General features: G+C 39.6%; 2 protein-coding genes across 5 annotated transcripts in view; one reads left to right on the plus strand and one right to left on the minus strand.

Moving 5' to 3' along the window:
* Positions 1–309, minus strand: part of SPICE1 (spindle and centriole associated protein 1) — a 57,906-nt gene extending 57,597 nt beyond the window's left edge. Inside the window, exon 1 of the mRNA XM_040484524.1 lies at positions 226–309. The gene's annotated coding sequence lies outside the window, so the exon portion shown is untranslated. The remainder of the gene's footprint in view (positions 1–225) is intronic.
* Positions 310–11,806: 11,497 nt separating this feature from the next.
* The window catches only part of SIDT1 (SID1 transmembrane family member 1), a 111,891-nt gene continuing 100,510 nt past the window's right edge, over positions 11,807–23,187 (plus strand). For all 4 annotated transcript variants that reach the window (XM_040484530.1, XM_040484531.1, XM_040484532.1 and 1 more), the window contains exon 1: positions 11,807–12,391. In XM_040484530.1, the coding sequence (XP_040340464.1) occupies positions 12,182–12,391 (210 nt within the window). In that variant the 5' untranslated portion in view covers positions 11,807–12,181. The remainder of the gene's footprint in view (positions 12,392–23,187) is intronic.

The raw sequence follows: 23,187 nt of genomic DNA on the forward strand, positions 1-23,187 counted from the left end.
TCTCTGAATTACTGTAATTCTGGGGAAAACCACAGTTCTGGCCATTGCAAAACTCCTCACTAAGTGCCTGCATCTTTGCAGCTGAAACTGGAAGGAGAAAAACACCCAATATGCTAACTTTAAATTCATGATTACTAATTTTAAGTATGCCCTTAAAGATGCCTGAAGACCATATTAAAGATGCCCCAGTGATTTCTCCCACCTTCCTACAGGACCACTTTATACCTTCTGTCATGGCCAACGTATCTTCCTCTGTCCTCAGTCTTAGCCAGTGACCTTGCTTCCTACTTCATTGATAACACTGAAGCAATCTGAAGAGAATTTCCATAAGCTCCCGTTGCTAATTCAGTCCTTCTATCACATCTTTACCCACAAATCTGCCTTCCAGAAGCTCAACAAAACCTAAACAAAAGAAAGATGAAGAACATTACATCAGTATACATAATAATTAAATTGCTCAGAACCAGTAACAATAATTTTTTAAAAAATGTTTTAAGCAGCCAGAAAGAAACATTACAGAGAAACAAAAATAAGGATAACATTTTATTTCTCATTAGAACTTTGTAAGCAAAAAGACAGCGTAGAACATTTAAGTGTATTGAAAGAAAAAAGCTGTTAACCTAGAATTCTTTTCTGTCAAAAATATTTTTTTCAATGAGAATGCTTCCACACATAACTGCTTCCACACATAACTGATACAATTTATCACCAGGAGATCCTCACTATGAGAAATGTTAAAGTAAATACTTAAAGCAGAAGGAAAATAATACCAGATAGAAATCTGAGTCTACATAATGAAGAGCACTAGAAATAACTTTAGGGATAAATATATACAATTATTTTTCTTATTATATTAATCTCTTTAAAAGTAATTAACTACTTAAATATAATAAAAATGTATTATGAGGTTTATGGTATATGTAAAAGTAAAATGCACAGGAACAATTGCATAAAGGCCAGAGTAGACCAGTGGAAGTCTATTATTATAAGGTTCTTAAATTATTCCTGACATATATAATATTACTTGCAGGTAGATGTAATAAGTTAAAGATGTGCATCATAAACCTAAAGCCATCACTAAAATAATAAAAGAGATATTTATTAAAAAAGACATTACAAAAGAGATACTAAAATTTATTTGATTAATCTAGAAACAGAAAAAGCACAAAAAGAGGAAACAACAGGCTAGTGAAATAGGAAATAAATATTGAGATGATAGATTCATATCAATTATTATATTAAATGTAAATGGTCTAGGGTTGCCTGGGTGGCTCAGTCAATTAAATATCCGACTCTTGATTTCAGTTCGGGTCATGAGCACACAGTTTCCATGAGTTCAAGCCCCACTGTGCCAACATTGTGGAGCCTGCTTGGGATTCTCTCCCTCTGTCCCTCTCTCTGTTCCTCCCCCAACTCATGCTGTCTCTGTCTCTCTCAAAACAAATAAATAAACTTTAAAAATAAATAAATATTGCAAATGGTCTAAATACCACTATTAAAAGGCAGAGATTGTCAGATTGTATTTTTTTTAATTGATGCCTATTAGAAGAAACATACACTAAATATAAAAATGGAAGTTTAAAGCACAAAGATGGAAAAAGATATATCATGCTAACATTAGTTAATTGAAAGTTGGAGTGGCTTTATCAGTATTAGATGAACTAGTTTGCAGAGCAAAGAATATTACCAGGGATAAAAAAAAAGATGATTTCAGGGGTGCCTGGGTGACTCAGTCAGTTAGGCGGCTGACTTCTGCTCAGGTCATGATCTCGCAGCCTGTGAGTTTGAGCCCTGCATTGGGCTCTGGGCAGACAGCTCAGAGCCTGGAGCCTGTTTCAGATTCTGTGTCTCCCCCTCTCTCTGCCCCTCCCCAACTCACTCTCTCTCTCTCTCTCCCAAAAATAAACATTAAAAAAAAAATTTTAAGATGATTTCACAATGGCAAAAAGGATATTCAATCAAAAATATGTAAAAATCCAATATATATATCCTATATATAAAAATCCTATATATATATATAATATATATATATATCCTAAACATTTATTCACTTAATAAGAGAGCTTCAAAATAAATGCAGCAAAACTGATGGAACTGCATTGTAAAATAAAATATTCATAATTATAGTAAAAAATTTCAATGCCCTGTAGTGCCTGGGTGGTTCAGTGGGTTTGGCATTTGACTTCAGCTCAGATCATGGTCTCACAGTTCTTGAGTTCAAGCCCCATATGGGGCTTTGCATGCTGACAATATGGAGTCTCCTTCGGATTCTCTTTCTCCCTCTCTCTCTGCCCATCCCCCACCCATGCTCACGCTCTCTCTCTCTCTCTCTCTCTCTCTCAAAAATAAACATTAAAAAAAAAACTTTTTAAATAAATTTCAATGCCCTTCACTGAGTAATTTATAATACAAGTAGGCAGAAAACCAGCAAAGTTATAATAGGCTTTACAACACTATCAATCATTTTGACCTGATTGATATTTATAGAACACTACTCTAACAACCAGAAGAATACACATTCCGTTCATGTATATACAGAAATTTTAGCATGATGGACAATAATCTGGACCATAAAACAAATTTCAATAAATTCAAAAATATTCAAGTCATACCAGGAATATTCTCTGACTATAATGTAATTAAATTAGAAATCAGTAATATAATGATTCTTGTCAAATCCCTCAAAATTTGGGGAAAAATAATACACTTATTAAAAAGCCATTAGTCAACAAGAAATCAAAACAATGTATTTTGAATTAAATGAAAGTGAAATACAGCATATCAAAATTTGTGAAATATAACTCAAATAGTACTTCAAAAGAAACATATAGCACTAAACGCCTATATTAGAAACGATCTCAAATCAGTGACCTCAGCTTTTGCCTTCAGAATTTAGATAAATAAAACAAATTAAATCCAAAGTAAGAAGAAAGAGAATAATAAATATTAAAACTGAATCAATAAAATAGAAAGGCCAAAAATAATAAGACTAATGACACTGACAGTTGAATCTTTGAGAAGATTAATAGCTAAACCTCTAAACAAATTAATCAGGAAAATTATCTATAAACTACCAATATCAGAAATGAGAAAGGTGAAATATTCTATAGATGAAAAGAATGTATTTTGAACAACTGTATGGTAATACATTTGATAATATAGATAAAATGAACCACTTTCCTGAAAGACATAAATTACCAAAGCTTTCTCAAAAAAAAAAAAATGCATAACCTGAATGAATAACTCTGTATCTATTAAAGAAATTTAAATTTCAGTTACAAAAAAACCTTCCCACGTAGAAAACTACAGGCCCAGATGGCTTTACTGATGAATTCGACAAACATTTGGGGGGGGAAATATCACCAATTCTAAACAAACTGTCTCAAAAAAAATGGAAAAGGAGGGAATACTTCCCAACTCACACTCTGAGGCCACCATTACCCTGATACCTAAACCAGACCATTACAAAAAATAAAAAAAAAAAAAAAAAGAAACAAACAAACAAAGCAAAAAAAAAAAAAAAACAAGCAAAAAAAGAAAAAACTACACACCAATATCTCTTATGAATATAGATGTAAAAATTCTTAGAAAATTTTTAACAAAACTCTTCTAACAAAATAATTATGCTGAGCGAAAGAAGCCAAACTAAAGAAAAGTACATACTGTGTGGATCCATTCATATAAAACTCTAGAAAATGAAAACTAATATAGTGACAGAAAACAGACCAGCTGTCACTTGGGAATAGAAAGGAAACAAGGAAGGAAGCAGGAGAGAGAGATAAAGGAGGAAGGAAACTTTAGAGAGTAATGAATATATAGGTAATGATTTCATGGATATGTATGTATATAACACAGGTGATATGTGTGCTTTAAATATGTGAAGTTATACTAAGAAATATGTCAGTTATACTAAGAAAGCTGTTTATATAGCTCTCTCTGGGTGGTCCAAATGTGAGCCAAATGTGTTCCCCAAACCATAAGATATCCTGCTTCTACTTAGTCTACCTCCAGCTTCCCCATTCCAACTTCGAATCAGTGTTTTTGAAGTCTTCCCTTTACAGTTTATTTCACTATAAACCTTTTCCACTCCCCTCCTGTCTTTGAGTCTCTGACAAATGCAAGTGATAGTGGCCGAAATCCTCCCTATATTAAGTTCTGAATAAATAGTCTGTTTGTTCTCATATCAGTTGACTTTGTTTCCACAACTGCTTATATCTTTTAATGACATTGATTCTTTTCCATATTGGCAAGATTTGTAATAATATCTGATAAGATCTCTTTCAGTGAGGTTTAAGAGCATTTTTTATCCAATGTCTCTTCCAACATGAAATTTCTGGGTAATGGCCATAAAGAGCCTATTTTAGAAGTGTTGTGGGAAGCCGGGCTTAAGCTGTTCATGATAGGACTGGGTATAGTACATGAATCTCTTGCAATATTTTGCCACATATCCGTGCAGCAGAGAAGAGTCTAATATCAGGCATATAATTTCTAAATGTATGGGCCTTCCTGTTAACAGTTCATAAGGACATAACCAATGTGTCCCTGAGGAAATGGATCAGATGGCCATATGGGCTAGTGGGAGTACTTTTACCCAAGGAAGCTCGAGTATTTCTGAAAGTTTTGCTAATTTTAATTAAAGGACACCATGTTTCTTTGGATTTTTACAGAAGTTTGTAGGTGGTAAGGACAGCACAGTTTTTGAGAAAGGGTAATGCCTTACAAAGTTCTTTTAAAAGGATTCATATAAACCATGTCTTGGTCATTTAATATAAAAATTGCTATGTCCCAGGTTGGAAACAAAATGAAGTAGCTTTTCAGAGACTGAAAAAAATTTCAGCCAAGATTTTCAGCAAGAAAATGCTTCAACCCATCCTAAAAATAAACAAATCCTGTGGAGAGTGATTGCTGGATAAAACTCATCTGAAGGTATTCAAAGGATCCTTGAGGCTTTGGTTCCTGCCATGCCTCATCTTTACAGTTTTTCCAGGATATGCTGTTCACAAGTAACACATAACCCACAAATAATCTCCACTGCCTTTTTAAAGTTTCCCCACCAGTGTTGGTTTGAAATAGTAAGCAATTTGTCTTTACCCTGATGAGTGCTTCATGGAGAAATTCAGCTAATATCCATGAAATCTTCTGGTGCCACCAAATGGCCTTCTTGAGCATGCTGAGGATTATCTTAGTGAAGGGTATGCTGCATTTTTCCATTCTTCTGTTTCCAAATCAGAGGCTAAATGTGAGTATTTGATGATAGCCTCTTTGACTCAATCCAGAGATTTATCCTTTGGGGGTTTAGTTAGTATCATAAACTTGGTTAAGACAGCTTGTTGGCTTCTTGGCAAAATGATATGCCAAAGCATGTCCTTTAACTTCCATATTATCTCTGTTACCATGGGCCTCAATCTTTACAATAGCTGTCTCACTAGGAAGTAGAAATGCATCTAAAAATTCCTGAGCTATTTGTCCACTTTCGATGGGGTGGTGAGGAAAGCAGAGGTGAGGAAACCTTTTTGTTTCTAAAAGCATCACGTACTACTCCAGAAGCATACCTGCTATCTGCATGCATGTTTACTCTCTTGTCTTTGGCTGGTTAACAAGTTCTAAGTGTTATCAATTCTGCCATATGGACTAACTTTACCTCAGATAGAGGACTATCCTATAAAGGACAGTTTAGATTAGTGACAGCATTAGAGATAGGCTTGATAACTTCAGTTTCAATTTTGAAGTATGACCCATGAACAAATATTAGGTCAAGATTCTCAATGTAAGTCTCTAATAAAGCCAAGCAAAGTACAGGAAAGTCCCATCACTGAAGTAACACAGTTATGGGGTTCCTCTTCTTCAGAACACAAGAGTGGTAGGATTTAGGGTGTTGCAGCAATAGTAATGTAAGAGGGAGAGGGTCAACAGAAATTCATAAGAGGTTAATCAACTCACTGAAAGGTGTTGTGTGTTTTCAGTCAGCAGTAAAGTCTGTACTGCATGAGGAACCATAAAGTCTAACAGGGAACCTGGAGCTAATTCCCCAGAAGCATCGACAAGTTTTGCAGTGGCAGTATTGCCCTAACACAAAGGGTATCAGCCTTTGCAATGGGGTGAGGGTGAGGCTACAGCAAGTGATGGGTTTTTGATGGTTTCCATGAAATTGAATTAAAACTCCAAGGCTTTAAGCCCCAGAACACTCATGCACAAATAGGCAAAAGGGTTTCTTTTGTTACGGATGTCAAGAGAAGCAGACTGTCGAAGAGCCTTCTTCAGGTTAAAGAAAGCTTGTGTAAAACCTGGGACCCCAGAAGACAGTGGATCTTACTGAAGACTTAGCCATTTCATAAAGAGGTGCCACAGTCTCAGAAAAAAATTGCACCCATTGTCTGAAATATCCAGTGAGACCCAGATGTCATCTCAGTTGTAGTTTTGTGAGAGGTCCACGATAGTCGTGGATTGTCTTTACCCTGTCATGAGAGAATGTTTTTCCCTCCCTACCCTAAATATACTACTATGTTTTCACAAAATTGTAATTTATCTTTTTTGAGACATTATGCCTTTTTTCTGCTAAGACTGAGAGCTGTAGACTTCTCTAACAAAGTAGGAAATCATCTATATATTATATCGGAAATAAACCACAAGGGAAACTCGTATCTTTGCGTTCTTGATTAAGGACCTAAGAAAATAGGAGGGGGCTTTCAAAAAACCCTTAGGGCCTAGCTATCCATGTATATCCATGTCCTCTCAGATGAAGGCAAAAAAAATACTGACTGTTCAGTGTAGGGATACACCCCGAAAAGGCACAGCAATGATCCACTACATTGAGGGAGGTGGCTTGGGGAGGAACTTATGACAGGATGATATTTGGGTTAGGTACCAATGGGGAAGGAAAGATAACAATTGTATTGATATCCTGAGATCTTGAATAAATCAATATATTCTGTCCATTTCTGGCAGGACAGAAATGTTACAAGGATTAGGGCACGTTATGAAAAGACTCTCAATATAAGGCCCTCAACTAAAAACGTAAAGACTTTTTGGCTTAGGTTTCTACCCTTGGTGATATGTGGGTAACAGTTTGGTAACATCTATCTGAACTTTAATAGATTCTGTTCCAATTATTTTTCCTATGTCCATGGGAACATTAGCCCATAGAGTGTCAAGTACAATCTCAAGATCTGTATCTGGAGTATACATTAAGTATAGTGGAGAAGGAAAGGATTATATAGAACAGACGCAAGTTGATCAGGAATTGACAAGTCCTCTGAAACCTCAAGAAATAGTCCCTCTGGTGTCCGTTTTTAATATTACAGTTCTATTTGTGAAGTATATCTCTCGCTAATAAATTTGTAGATGTGGTATCACAGAGCAGGAAACGATGTTTTTTGATCAAGGACCCAAGAGTTATAGTTAAGGGCTGGGAGATAGGGACAAATCTGTGAGTTATCTGAAATACCTACACTCGTGTTCTATATTTTCTCCAAAGAAGAGGTTAAGCAAAGATGACAGGATTTAATACAGCAAGATTAGTGCCGACAAAAGGCACTTTTATTTATCCTGAAATCTCCTGTAGTTTCATCTTTTTGTTTGCACGATTGAATTATGATGTAATCAACTTTTATTAAAAATGTTTCAGGTATGGCTTTAAGAAGACTTTGACTTATTTTTCAAGCCCATTTCCTGACCCTAAGGCTTTTTGTGGAGAGAGGAATCCTGTAGGTCCCTCTCCAGATCGGTCCAATCAGCTTGTGTTATCCAGGATTTAGCACTGGAGGTTCTGATCAACATGCATACAAATTGATATAGGTTAGGCAACTCTGGGTTATGTGCACCCAAAGAATTACAGATTCTTCTATGAATCTTTGCTAGCCTTGTTTGGGATTAGGAAAATCTTTCTAATTCATCTTGGGTCTGAGGTTTAAATTCTATAGTCATCTGCATACCTGGCTTATGGGAGGGATAGACCATTGGAGGCAATTAGCATTTGGAGGTTTTAGAGAGTTGTTGGGAAAAGATAGGAGGTCTGGACAAGGGAAAGAGGAAGGAGGAGGTGCAGAAGGAGGAATATTAGGGGGAAGGGGGCCACAGGAAGGCAACTGGAGGACCAGGAGGGGGAAGGCTTACTATGGAAATGAATCTAGATTATTGTTTAAGTTTGCCAAGTTTTTCACTAGCTTTGACCAAAGAATATTTTAGTGAAACAATTTTTGAACACAAAATTTCATTTGAAGGCCTCTGCAAACCAGTCAAAAAGTAGGCCCCGTTGGATCTGAGAAAACTTTGTTCCTTTTCTTTTTTAAGACACCTGTCAAATGATTTTGTTCAAGTCTAGTGTCCCACAAAGTGGCCATTGAAGGCCCAGGTCATCCTTGGTGAAGTTATGTCACTTGAAACATAGGTGTAAGAATTAGAACTGTAGGGGGGCCTGGGTGATTCAGTCGGGTAAGCGTCTGACTCTTGGTTTCAGCTCAGGTCATGATCTCATGGCTTCATGGGTTCGAGCCTTGCATTGGGCTCTGTGCTGGCAGCATGGAGTCTGCTTGGGATTTTCTCTCTCTCTCTCTCTCTCTCTCTCTCTCTGGCCCTCCCCCACTTGTACTATCTCTGTCTCTCTCAAAATAAGTTAATTAATTAAAAAATAATAATTAGAACTGTAGTGAGCAGACACTTATCAGGAACTTCTCCAAAAGGAAGAGAAAAATTAGACTTAGCTGAGCCTGTAAGAGCTGGCAACTGAAAACGATGCTTGTGCACTTCGAGTCTTGAGATCCCGACTTGAAGGTAGCTGCCTCCAAATGTAGACCCAACGACCCACACCTGAAGGCAGGTGGAAAAACAGAATGCTCTCTGTGGATCAAAACCAAACTCTAAGGACAAAACAAATGAAACAAAGAATAGGCGATCCAAAGCAAAGTTTGTCCAGAAGAATGCTGGCCCAGCGTTCTACGTTGTGACAAACAATACTTTTAGACAACATAGCACAAAACAGAAGCAGAAGAGAGAGTAAAAAGGGATGAAAAAGAACAGCCTGACTCCACCAAAGATGCCAAACAAATGGGAACCAATAACAAAACCCACGTATCCAACTGAGACTGGGTAGCCACAGAACTCAAAAGCGAGGAAAAGGGAGCTCAGACACAAAGCTCACTTACCATGTCAACACACACTCAACACTGCGAGGGGTAAGGCGCAGGGGCCTTGGTGTGTATCACATCTGGTTAAAGGATGGAGTCCACGGTGATAGGCAGTGCAGACAACATCTCATCGGAACCTTCAAGGAAAACTAGGGACATAAACAAAAACCACTCAAATGAAAACAGAGGTTTTTTATTCAGAGCTTGCTGTAGCAAGCCACCATCACTTGGGTTTAACCAAGACTCAAAGGCAGGCAGGGGACTGGGAAAGCTTTATAATGAAAAAAAGGGAAGGTTTCAGAAATACTCTGATTGGACCTAGGTAGCACAGAGAAGCTGCGAGCAGGCTAACTAGAAGTGGGCCATTTTATGGTTTGTAGAGCATATTTAGCTTCCTCCAGTTGATCCTGAGCTGGAAGCAGAGGCAAAAATTGGGGAAGCTGGCAGTCACTGACCAAGTCCTGATTGTTCTGGGCCATTTGCTACAGAGATTGTGTTTTGTCTTCCGGGACCAGTTGCTGTAGAGGTTGGGGTCAGAGGTCTATTTTCATATATGGTCTGGTCATGATCTGTTTGTGTATTTAGCCTCTCACAGTGCAAGCTTGGGATTGTTAGATATTTTACAAGCCTGGCTGATGGACCATATTTAACTTTTTAGCTGTTGAACTAGGAGTCATACAATAACAATATTTGGCCATATATGACATTTTCAACTTTCTAATACAATGTCAAATACGTTCTTCTTCCCACCCCCCTTATCCTTACAGCACCCTTGTGATCCTGGGAGGTTAATTACCTAAGGTCATTCTGTGGAATGACGATTAGATCACAGTATAGAGTGATTTGTAATATATCATTCAAATTAGTATATATATCATCTATAATGGCTTTAAAGTAAATATTTTGGGTTCTTTGCTAAGATAAAGGATCTGTTCTCATCGCTTCTAATTTCATTACTTACAGTTAGGGTCATAGCTCCTTCAAATACCTACAAGGCTGTCATGTGGAAGAAGGATTAGGTTTAGTCCTATGGCTCCAGAGGGCAGAATTCATGCCAGTGAGTGGAAGAGAGGCAGATTCCAATTTAGAATGTGAAATATCATTCTAATAAGTAGCCACTTGCCCCCAAAAGAAGGATAAGGAGTTCCTTATCTCTTGTATTGAGCAGAACTCCATGACCCTGTCCCTTAGAGGGTGCCTCAACTGGCCAGTCCAGTTAAACTGGAAGAACTTTAGAAACTTCAAGTTTATGAAATTTTGTTAAATCCTAACAAGAGGCATAGACATTTGAAATACAGCAGTTTAATATCATTCAAATTCTGGATGAAATTATTTTATTTCTCAAAACAATGAGCTGCACTTTAAACTTTATTTTTTTAAGTGAAAATTATCCTAATAAGGAGTCTCTAACTCAATCTTCCATCAGCATTGGTTTCTGATTGCACAGTTATAAAACATTATACCAAATGTTTGGAACTCATTTTTGATATTTTAGTAAGTTATAGGAATTCAATGAAGTTTAAATTAAAAAAAAAAACCTTTCTTTGAACAGTAAATGCTAGGATTTCAATCTGTAACTTAACTCTTTGAACATCATCTCTTCTTTGTGGCTTCTCTTTATTTTTTTTTTAATTTTTTTTTTCAACGTTTATTTATTTTTGGGACAGAGAGAGACAGAGCATGAACGGGGGAGGAGCAGAGAGAGAGGGAGACACAGAATCGGAAACAGGCTCCAGGCTCTGAGCCATCAGCCCAGAGCCTGATGCGGGGCTCGAACTCACGGACCGCGAGATCGTGACCTGGCTGAAGTCGGAAGCTTAACCGACTGCGCCACCCAGGCGCCCCCGTGGCTTCTCTTTAAATGTTCCTTCAGGTTCAATGCAATTATTTTATTTTCTAGTTTACAAATAACTTGAAGCTGAAATAAAACAGTAAGTCCTCTTCTACACCTGAAGTGTGATTGTTCGACATTCCACAAAGACTTCCCTGGGATCCTCTGCCCACCTCACCCTTCATCTGCCTCTTCAAGTGTTTAAATTGAATCCCCTAAATTTTGCCAGAAGGGTATTTCCTTTTAATGATGGACTGTGGTTTCTCTCTTTTGAAAAACAATCCCGAATCCCAGGGATTCTCCCAGAATTTAAGAAATCATTGCAGAGGTAAAGTAGGCAAGAACTTGGGGCGGAAAGAAATGCCCACTGCATAAACCTTGCTGCGCTGAGTCGTCCTTGACAACTTCCGGGAACAGACTTCAGGCGGTGTTCGAAATTGTCTCCTTTACCCTGTCTATTCATTGCTTTTATGACTGTACATATTTAATACATACAGCGAGGGAGAGAGAAAGCGATGATGTGAAGCACTTCTGGAGAAGAGAAGATGATAAGGAAATAAAACAGGTGTCTGGGAAGGGTTGCTGTTAGAGAAGGAAGAACTGAGCATTAATAGCCATCATTCAGATGGGCAGGAGTTCTCTGCAGGTAGCAGACAGGAAAAGCGAACTCGTGCACCCTCTTTGGGGACAGGCTCTGTTGCTTTCTATTTCTTCTCTTGCAGCCAGGGTACACATTTACTTGAAACAGACTGTTATTTCCTGTTCGGTGGCTGGTCAGGTTGACTCTTTAAGACTAGTGAACATTTCTAATGTATCTTATGCCTTTTTTTTTTTTTTTTTTTTTTTTTTTTTTTTTTTTTTGAGGTTGAGTAGGGAAGAGATCTGTTGAAATTCTAGCTGGGTAAGTGGGGGATTCTCAGAAATGAGAAAGGGGGAAGGAAAACGATGTAGAAGCCGGAGAGCACAGCAGCAGCCCGAGACCCCCCTACCCCCCGCCTTCACTACTCTCGGCCCGCGACCTCCCGCGGAGACCCCAGGCGGCTGCATCAATATTTGATCAGACCCTTCGCCCGCGCGCGCGTTGCCAGCACTCGCCGGTGGGGCTTCCCTGGCATCGTCCGCGCTGCGCTGTAGCGCCGGGGCCCGCAGGAGGCTTTGGAAGGACCAGCTCTGCGCTCGCCCCCTCGCCAGGGCGGCTCTGCTTCGCGGCAGGGGCGCGGCGCCCACCATGCGGGGCTGCCCGCGGCTGGCGCTGCTCTGTGCGCTGCTGCCCTGGCTCCTGCGGGCGACGGCACCCCCGCGCCCCGCACAACCCCTGGCGCGCGGAGACCCCCGCGACCCCGCCAGGGGTGCCGATTTCGATCGCGTCTACAGCGGGGTGGTGAGCCTCAGCACCGAGAACATCTACTCCTTCAACTACACCAGCCAGCCTGGCCAGGTAAGACACTCGCTCTCCTCGCTCGACTCCCAGGAACTTGCCAGATCTCAGAGCCCCGTCGCTCCTTTGGGTCCCCCGGGAATTGACCTCGGGAGCCTTTGGGGACCACAGGACCCTCGCTCCCTTTTCTCTTCAAAGCAATCACTGCCCTGCCAGAGCTGCCGCAATCCCCCGCAAGCGGCCTCCGGGACAACTCCGGTTCATCTCGCACCTTCCCTGGCCTGGTCCCCTGGCATTTCGGGGCTTTGTAGAGGCGCAGGTTCCCTGCACCTTCCGTGGCTCCTGCCCCCTGGTGGGCCTTTCTCTAGGAAACTCAAGGTTTCTAGGGTTGCGGAGGGAAAGGTCCGCACCGCTGTTTCTAATCCCCTGCGGAGAAGGAACCTCATTTCATTTGGATGATTCGGCCAGACCCTTCTATTTCATAGCGCATGGGGAGGGAGAGCTGCTCAGAATCTAAAATAGGAATGTGTGAGAATGGACGCAAGCTGCCTGCCGAGCCTCTGTGTGTTCAATAGTCATTTCCTGTGTTTTTGTACTACTGTCACACGTATGTGCTTCAGGGAAAGCCACAAGACCCGGCCAGAGATGTCTGAACTGCAGCCAGCAGCTGATCTATGGAGGTTTTGATGTGAAATAAGGGTGGGTAATTGTCTGAAAGTTCTAGACCTATTTCTGTCAAGAACGGAGGTGACACAAGGGGAGGAAATGACTGTCACAGCAACTATCCCTTTGATACATATATTCTGATTATATAATGTAAAAACAAAATGCACAGTTAGGTCTTTCCTTCTAATATGGTACCCTCTAGGGCATAGAAAAAAAAAAAAAATCCCCAGTGTACCTGCCCCAGGCTGGCACCAAATCCTAAGGTGCTGTCACCGTGGCAGCAGAGCCCTGACCCTGGCTTGTCCTCTGCTGACCTTCAGGTTGTATGTCCTGAAGTGAGCAGGGTGACTCTGCAGAGCCATTCTATTGTGAACAAGTAGGAGGGGCAGCTTTTATCGCCCCAGTTCCATACAACTCATCTCTTCCTGTCCAGTGTGCAGTATGGGCCAGCTGACATGCACATGAGTTGTGTTACTAGCCCTATAATTTGATCAGAAAAAAATTCCATGATCTCTGGGGTATCCTGTCAGTTTCCCCCTAAATCATCAGTAAGGAAACTCAAATGGTATGTGCAAAGTTCTGACATCAGGCTTTAGTAGTTCCTTGCACTTCTGCTTAGAAATGGATTGACCGTGTTGGGGGGTCGCCTGGGGGATCGCTCAGCTCGGTTGGTTAAGCGTCCGACTCTTGATTTCAGTTGAGGTCATGATCTCACTGTTCGTGGGACCAAGCCCCATGTCAGGCTCTGCACTGACCGCAAGGAGCCTGCTTAGGATTCTCTCTCTCTCTCCCTCTCTCCGCCCCTCCCTCAATCAATTCTCCCTCCCTCTCTCTCTCAATAAATAAATAAATAAATAAATAAATAAATAAACATTAAAATAGAAGAAATAGATTGGCTTTTTTAACTGTTGCTTGGCTTTTCGCCTTTAATATTTCGTGAGTTTCTCTACCACAGCACAGGTGCACTGCTTGCTTGACTTTCCCTAGAACAGTGTGAGAGATTGAGGACAGGGCAGAGTCACATTCATCTCCATATTCCAGTACCTAGCACAGTGCTTGGCACATGAGAGGTTTACTAATGTCTTTGAAAAGTGGATAAATAAGTAAAGAAAGATTTGAGGAACCTGGAATAAAACTAAATAAAATAGAATATGTACTTTTTAATTGGTTCAGAGTATGAGACCATTCCAGATAAAAATATTTTTAACAGTTGTTATGAAATTAGTCCCTTTCCATGGTGCCTGTCTACATGTTTAAATACCTTTTATTGGGGCACCTGGGTGGCTCAGTTGGTTAAGCATCTGACTTCAGCTCCGGTCATGATCTCATGGTTTGTGGGTTCAAGCCCCATGTCGGGCTCTGTGCTGACAGCTAGAGCCTGGAGCCTGCTCTAGATTCTGTCTCTCTCTCTCTCTGCTCCTCTCTTGTTCACACACTCTCTCTCTCTCTCTCAAAAATAAACATTTAAAAAAAATTTTTTTAAATACCTTTTATTTTATGAAACAATGGTACCTTTATTAAATAAATCCTTTTGTTTTATGAAAAATTAGTTTGTAAAATATCTTTGCATAATACAATAAAAAGTTGACAACCCCAGCGGTCCCTAAAAGTTCACACTAGTCTGAGAAATACATTTGGGAACCATGGGACTGGTAGATAACTCAAGTGTTTATACTAGCAATCCCACCTTACGATAACATGAACACAATGCTTTTGGAGATAGCAGGATTTCATTGAAGGTTTGGAATAGCATAATGGAATTACAGAACAGCACAGGGTAAGTGATAGATGAAAGCAGAAATCTAGGCAATACTGTCATAACGTTTACCGACTGTTCCCCACCAAGGGAAATTTCAAGATGGTGGCACTACTATTTAGGCCCTGCCTTATCACCATCTTATTGGCTACTTCCCTACCCCAAATGCTAGCCTCCCACTCTAAATTCTTGTTATTCATGAGAAGCAGTTTTGCCATCATTACTGAAGGGGTCTGCTAAGTGAAGATCTATGAACCCAAGAGCAAAAGCTTGGCCAGGACCTTTTTCCTTTAATCTGACAAAGTGTTGGTCAGGGATTCCTTCCCTGTAGGGGTCATTTCTCACCTATTGCTCTTCAGTGCCACAAAGAATTTGGTTTAGAAAAAGACGTAATAAAGTATAACTTTGTGAGTTTTAATCTTTTTTCCATTTCTCATCAAGCCATTGTTCTGTTTGCCTTTATTTTTTCTTCAGTTTGGAGGAGAAAAGCTATTCTCAGTTTAGGCTTTGGGGAGGAGAGGAAGCTGCTTTGGGAGCCTTTGCCCCTAATCTTTCCTGTCAGCCACTGCATCTCCCTTACCAAACACTGTCCCAAGGAACTAGTTAGCCAAGCATTTGTCATGCTAATTAGCTGAGGTCAGCATCAGGAAAGGTCTCACAGGCCTTCTAGGCAGACTAATGTAAATATGAAGCTGCCATTAAGAAAAAAAAAAAAACCTGAAAGAATGGAGTGACTGCTTTAAAGAAGAAAAATGAAAATAAAGATCAAGTTACAGGTTAGGCAAGGTCATGAGTCATTTCATTTCCCTGGAGGGGAAGTATCTGGAGACTCCTTTCCAGGGGAGTAGGGTTTTACTTTGGCAAACAGAGTGTTCTAGAACTACAGGGCTGGAACTAAACTAGAAGGAAATCACCTTGTTGAGAAAGTCACCAGGCATATGTTTGACTGGGACAGAGGGCACAAAAGCAGGTTTATTGAGAAATAAGAATACTCTTGTAGAGACAGGTGGTGGCAATAATCAAATGTTTAAACTTGGGCTAGATGCTGATAAGGAGCTTTTATTTATTTATTTTTTTTTTAATTTTTTTTTTCAACGTTTATTTATTTTTGGGACAGAGAGAGACAGAGCATGAACGGGCGAGGGGCAGAGAGAGAGGGAGACACAGAATCGGAAACAGGCTCCAGGCTCCGAGCCATCAGCCCAGAGCCTGACGCGGGGCTCGAACTCACGGACCGTGAGATCGTGACCTGGCTGAAGTCGGACGCTTAACCGACTGCGCCACCCAGGCGCCCCAAGGAGCTTTTAAATAAAAATCAAATTACCATGCAACAAGATGTCTTCTTGGAGGCTTTCAGTAACAGAATACATTGGTCACCATAGATTTTTAAAATTGAAATGTTTCCCTGGACATACTTCTTTTGTTTATTCAATGGAGACATGTATCTTTTAATGACATATGCTTTTCTATGCCCAAGGAACAATCCTTGGCTTTATTCGTATCAACCAGTAGTTGCAGATCTAGAACCAGTTATACTGCCTCTTGGATCCAGATTCCAAAAGCCTATCCTATTCTCATGAACGATGAAATACATATCAGGATGTTCCAGTAGTAACTTCTAACCACACGTTACTGGTTACATAAAAGAATTAAAACCTTGGATGTGATAGCCTCAGCTCCCCCAGTCTGAGATGTACTCTTCCTGTGTTCCTTACATACTGAGGCAGAGAAGCCCCCTCTGCTGGCTTCATACTTCATACTTCCTCTTACTGACCTGCTTGTTTGTGAGGAGGAAATCATCTCATTAGCACATTATCTGGCTGAACAGAATACCATAGACTGGGTGGCTTAAAAAACAGACCTCATTTCTCACAATTCTGGAGGCTAGATAGTCCAAGATCACAGTGTCAGCAGATTTGGTGCCTGGTGACAGCTGGAGTCCTAGCTTGTAGACAGTGCCTGACAGCTGTGTCTTCTCATGGCCCAGAGATCAGGGAGAGAAACAAGCTCTCTGCCGTCATTTTTAAGGGCACTAATCTCATCATGAGGGCTCCAACTTCATGATCTAATTCCCCTCCAAATACTGTCACGTGGGGGATTAGGCTTCAACATGAATTTGGTGGCAGAGGGGGACACATTCTGTCCATAGCAGTCACCTCCCGCATTTTCCTCTCTGTCTCTGAAAAAGCAGTATCAACATATTATAAGGATGTTTAGGGGCTGACATTACTTCAGTTACAGGTCTGATTTTATAAAGAACCCATCTTCTTCCTGCCTAGACCTGACAGTCATGTGCTAAATTATATAATGGATTCTGTAAGTGTGTGATGTCCAATATGGTAGCCATTATCTACACGTGGCTATTGAGCACTTGAAATGTGGCCAGTCACAAAATGAGATGTACTGTAAGTATAGATTACACACCAGATTTCAGACAGTATAAAAAGACATGAAATGTGTAATTAATATTTTTTATTGATATGTTTAAATGATAATATTTTAGATATATTAAGTTAAATCAATATAGTAATAAAACTAACTTTGTTTCTTTGTACTATTTTATTTTTTTTAAGTATTTTGAGAGAGAGAGCGAGCACATGCGAGCAAGTGGGGGATGAGCAGAGAGAGAGGGGGAGAGAGAGAGAGAATCCCAAGCAAGCTCTGCACTAGTCAGGGCAGAACCCGACAATAGGGTTCAATCCCACAAACCATGAGATGATGACCTGAGGCAAAATCAAGAGTCAGATGTTTAACCAGCTGTGCCACTCAGGCACCCCTCTTTGTACTTTCTAAAGTAGCCACTAGAAAATTTAAAAACACATATGTGGGTCATATTATGTTTTCTTTGGACGGCACTGTTCCGAGTACTACAAGAACCTTAGAGAAGTCATTCATCCCACAGATAGCTTTGTTGGAGGCAATGAAGCTTGAAAGGTCATAATGGATAAGCAGAACTTGGATAGGCAGAAAGAAAGGGGAAAGTCCTTTCAGGTATGGAAACATAGATCAGATTTCTGTTTTGACAATACTACATTGAAAGTGGTGGTATATTTTACCAGGAGGCACATAGTGTCTGGTTGTCTCTTTTTGTGATGATAGCCACCTTTGGTCATTATTGCCTAGTTTCATGAATTCATTAGGAACCAGGTGATAATATATATATTTTTAAAATACTTTATTTTTAAGAGGGAGAGAGACAGAGCACCAGTGGGGGAGGGAGGGGCAGAGAGAGAGGGAGACACAGAATCTGAAGCAGGCTCCAGGCTCTGAGCTGTCAGCACAGAACCTGACGCAGGGCTTGAACCCACGAACCGTGAGATCATGACCTGAGCAGCAGTCGGATGCTTAACTGACTGAACCACCCAGGTGCCCCAACAAGGTGATAATATTTTAATTATCACATACTTCTTCTTTTTTTTAATGGGTGAGGTTTTTTAAAAATTATTTTAGAGAGAGAGTGTGGGCAGGGGTGAGGGGAAGAGGGAGGGAGAGAGAATCTTAAGCAGGCTCCACCCTCAATTCAGAGCCCAACGTGGGACTGGATCCCACTAGCTGAGCTGAAATCAAGAGCATCAAAAGTGGGATGATGCTCAACCAACTGAGCCACCCAGGCACCCCTGTTTATGAGCTGGAATACTTCTTCATTTTTTATTCTTTTCTTTCTTTCTTTCTTTCTTTCTTTCTTTCTTTCTTTCTTTCTCTCTCTCTCTCTCTCTCTCTCAAGAGCATGTGCACGTGAGCGGGAGAGAGGCAAAGAGAGAGGGGGAGAGAGAGAGAGAGAGAGAGAGAGAGAGAGAGAGAATCCCAAGGAGACTCCACGTTGTCAGGGCAGAGCCCAACACAGGGTTGATCTCACAAACCATGAGATCATGACCTGAGCAGAAATCAAGAGTCAGATGCTTAACTGGCTGAGCTACCCAGGCGCCCCAAAGAGCTGGAATAGTTCTATAATAAGAAACCTCTCCTCATCAGCTATTTGGGCACCTTAGGCTACTGTATGTAAACAAACATGAGATAAAGTCTTCATTTTTTTACCTTTATGTAGCAATTTTCAATATAATGAGTTGGTCTCCTAGCATTCTATGATAATGATCAATGAGATTTCATTTAGCATAATCATGAGCTCATGAATTTAAACCTATTTGATTTGCCTCAACCTATTGTCATTACTAACTTTGTGTTCAAATTGTTCATTGGCCAGTGAAAGCCAATTTGAGTTGGAGCCTGAATTCTCTTGATAAAATCCAAGTGCTCTCTGACATCTTCCTTGCTTTCTGGTATGAAAAGTTATTCCAGATTCATCAGGTTCCATTCTCTTTTTTTTTTTTTTATGTTTATTTTATTTATTTTGAGAGAGAGAAATAGAGTGTGAACAGGGGAGGGGCAGAGAGAGAGAGAGAGAGAAAGAGAGAGAGAATCCCAAGCAGCCTCCCCACTGTCAGCATACAGCCTGATTCAGGGCTCAAACTCACCAACTGTGAGATCGTGATCTGAGCTGAAATCAAGAGTCAGATGCTTAACCAACTCAGCCTCCCAGGCACCCCATCGTCACATTCAGTTCTTGTCTCCAACATAGAATCAGCCATTTTTCCAGAAGGTCAGGTTCCTTTGAGTAGCAAATAGAGACCACAGTATACTAGTAGTCAGTCTGCTAGTGCCATTAGTATTGCTAATGGCTTGGTAAGTTTTTTCCTAAATCTTTTCAATAGATGGAGCTAAAGGAGAGACCATATCATGAGTTCATACTAGTACTTCTGATTCAAATTCAGAAACACAGGTTTTTACTTAACCTCATCCATCTTACACATGTATGTATTTCCTTTCTCCTGTGCCAAAAACCCTGTTTCTCAATGATAACAACTTACTCATTTGCTTTAATATACACACAACCATTTTAGATAACAGTACTAATATTGTCACAAACAATAAGATTGCTGGCAACAGTTAAAGATTTATTTTTACAGTTCCTTTTACCTTAGGGCATATTTCATGATTGATGTCGAGACAAATTCCTATGTTTTAAAATAAGGTAGCAGGACAGTCATGTTACCCTTTCAGGGCAGTTATGTTATCAACTTGTTAGGTTCATTTGTGTCCTTTTATGTTTGAATTTCAGGGATGCTTCTTAATTTTGTTTGAAAACTAACAAATAAAAATCTAAAAACCATGATATATTTGCAGAAGTCCAGCTTCTACCTCTGTTCCCTGCATCTCATTCCCTCTGTTCTTCTATAGGTAGCCATTTAAAATTTTATAGCCTATAAACTAAAGCAGTTTTGGGGTGCCTGGGAGGTTCAGTTGATTGAGCATTTGACTCTTGATTTCAGCTCAGGTCATGATCCCAGGGTCTGCTGACAGTGCAGAGCCTGATTGGGATTCTCTCTCTCCCTCTCTCTCTCTACCCCTTCCCCACTTGAGCTCTCTCATGAGCACGCTCACTCCCTCTCTCCCTTAAAATAAATAAACTTAACAAATAAAGCAGGTTTTTGTTGCTCTAATAGTTTCCTCTTTACTAATATATTTATATAATGCCATTAGCCTCTTCTAATTTCATCTCTTAGTTCTCTGTGATGAGCAATATTGAAATTAGCCGGTATCTTCTTCTCCGTCTCTTTTTCCAACTCCAAAATCTAAACCCTAGTTAATACCTATAAAAAAATTAATTATCTACTTTTCGTTTAACTTCATTATTTCATTATTCTTCCCATTCTCATCCCATTTTTGGTTCGTGGTACTTATCTATATTGTCAAAGCATATCGTCATTATGAGCTAGACTACCTTCCTTACAAACAACATTTAGTTTTAGCTCTACAGGTACTTATATATTAAAAATACACAACTCGTCTTTATATTAATGTCCTCCAGCCGTTTTTCTCTAAAGCTTATTCTCTAGGATCTTCTAGGATCCTTTCAGGTTTATAATGCTTTGTCCACAGACTTTATACTTATAGGACTGTTTAGCTGAATATAAAACCCTTGGCTTACAGTTTTTTTTCCTTCAGTTTTAACCATATTATTCCTTTGGCTTCTGGCAAAATTGATGATAAAAGGGATTCTTCCCTTTGCAGCAATTTCATTTTTCTGCCTGGATTCCTGACTCTTTTTCCTTTTTCTTTGAAATCCAATAGTTTTAACAGACGGGTCTGGTAGGCCAGTCTTTCCCAGGTATGTGATGTAATCTTTCAGTATGTAACTTCAATAATCTTTTTTTAATTCCAGAAATTTTCCTTATAGTTTTTATTGTATGTATGTATGTATTTAATTTTTAGAGAAAGAGCACACACACAAGTGAGCAAGGGGCAGAGGGAGAGGGAGAGAGAGAATCTCATGAGATGCAGCAAGAGGGAGATAGACTGAAGAGCCTACAGTGGGACTCGAGCTCATGCAAAGCAGGGCTGGAATTAATGACTGTGAGATCATGACCTGAGCTGAAGTTGGATGCTTAACTGGCTGAGCCACCCAGGCACCCTTCTTTACAGTTTTTAACATTCGTTTATTCCAATGCTTGGTTATCTTCTTTAGGAATTCCCTTTATACTTATGTTGGCCCTTCTTTATTGTTTCCTATAGCTATCCATTTTTCTAGAATTGTTTTTTTATATCCTGCCCAGATTAAATTTTTTCTCCTTTCCATCTTCTATTTTCCTTTTTTCCTTCATACTAAATATTCCTTTATAACATAATTTTAAAATTTATTTGTAATCTTTTCCTGAGTTCTGCCATTTCTTTTTTAAAACTTCATTTTCTCCAATAGCCTCATTTCTTAATTTTTAAAATTCTGATTTATGGCCTTTTTCATAGATTTTTAAATGTTCATAATTTGAAATTTGGAAATATTAGGCTATGCTTTCCACCTGTTTTATAGGTACAGCTTTCTGGCATACCTTCACCATCTGAAATGGTGTTTTCTCTTCCTTATTCTCTTTGACTTGCAATGACTTTGTGTGGGATTCAACTGCAGTCCTTGTCCATTGCTCATCTTTACTTTAGATGAGTTTTCCTTATTTTATTTTTTTAACATATATATATATATCTATATATATATATATATTTATATTTATTATTTTTATATTATTTTTTTTTTTTTTTTTTTTTTTTTTTTGAGAGAGAGAGAGAGAGAGAAAACATGAGTGGGAGAGAGGGGCAGAGGGAGACAGAGAGCAGGCTCCACTCTCAGTGCAGAGCCTGACTCAGGACTCCAACTCACGACCCTGGGATCATGACCTGAGCTGAAATCAAGAGTGGGACACTCAATACACTGAGCCACCAGGCACCCTGAGTTTTTCTTACTTTAGAAGGGAAAGATAGACCGGGATAGCTTTCCTAGCTTTCTTCTCTTATCGTGGTGAGGTGATCAAAACATGATTTTCTTTCTGAGAAATTTCATAGGTCCTCTCCCCCATTTTATGGAGACTTCCTCTTTCCTTTGTTCTTGCTTCGTCCTGTTCAGTTTGGGTTCCACTCCCACAGCTTTTCGTCAGGCAGAATTTTTTCTAGGAAGGGAGTTTTGATTAGTTTTGAGGATCCATGAGGCCCAGACTACTCCAGAAGGGTCTGGATTTCCTCAAGTGTTCTTACACCTACTCACAACTTGAAGCCTATAAAGCTGCCTCCAGGTTCAACTACTATTCTCAGGTTGGCCCTCCCATCTTTTTAGGGAGCACTTTTAGATGGATTTTGGGTTCTCTGATTCTCAGAGCCAGCAGAGCTCCATGCTTCCTTCTGATTCTACCCACACAATTGCTGATACCACACAGGTGTTGAAGCTGTTGGTAATTTTTCCCACCCAGTCATGTTTTGGAGTTTGTGCAGGATACCTTATCTTGGTAAATGTTCTCCATGAAATTTTGGTTCTGTCTTCCCAGTTGCCCTATTTTCACAAGGCACACTTGAGATTTAAATTCTCTGCTGCTACTGACACCATCTTCTCAGAATCCTCTCTCCATTCTTTTCTGTAAGTTATAATTTTGAAATAACTTCAAATATACAGAAAAGTTAGAACCATATAAAGAACTCCAATATGCCCTTCACTCAAATTTCCCAATTGTTTTTGCCAAATTTGTTTTATCAGTCTCCCTCCCCATAAGCAAATTTTCCCCCAAAACATTTGAAACTAAGCTACAGATATGATGCTCCTTTGTCTCTAAATACTTCAGTGTATATTTTCTATGAACAAGAATATTTTTTTATATAGCCATGGAATAATGATGAAAATCAGAAAATTAAATTAAATTAAATTAAATTAAATTAAATTAATCCCCTTCACCTATTTCACCCATCCCCCCACCTACCTCCCCTCTGGCAACCACCAATTTGTTTTCTATAGTTAAGAGTCTGGGGTTTTTTTTTACCTTGTGGACTTCAATGTTTTTGAAGAGTACAGCCAGTTATTTTATTTTATTTTATTTTATTTTATTTTATTTTATTTTATTTT

This window comes from Herpailurus yagouaroundi, unplaced genomic scaffold, assembly GCF_014898765.1.
Source record: "Herpailurus yagouaroundi ecotype Mexico unplaced genomic scaffold, PumYag 162, whole genome shotgun sequence".
Taxonomy (NCBI): Eukaryota; Metazoa; Chordata; class Mammalia; order Carnivora; family Felidae; genus Herpailurus; species Herpailurus yagouaroundi.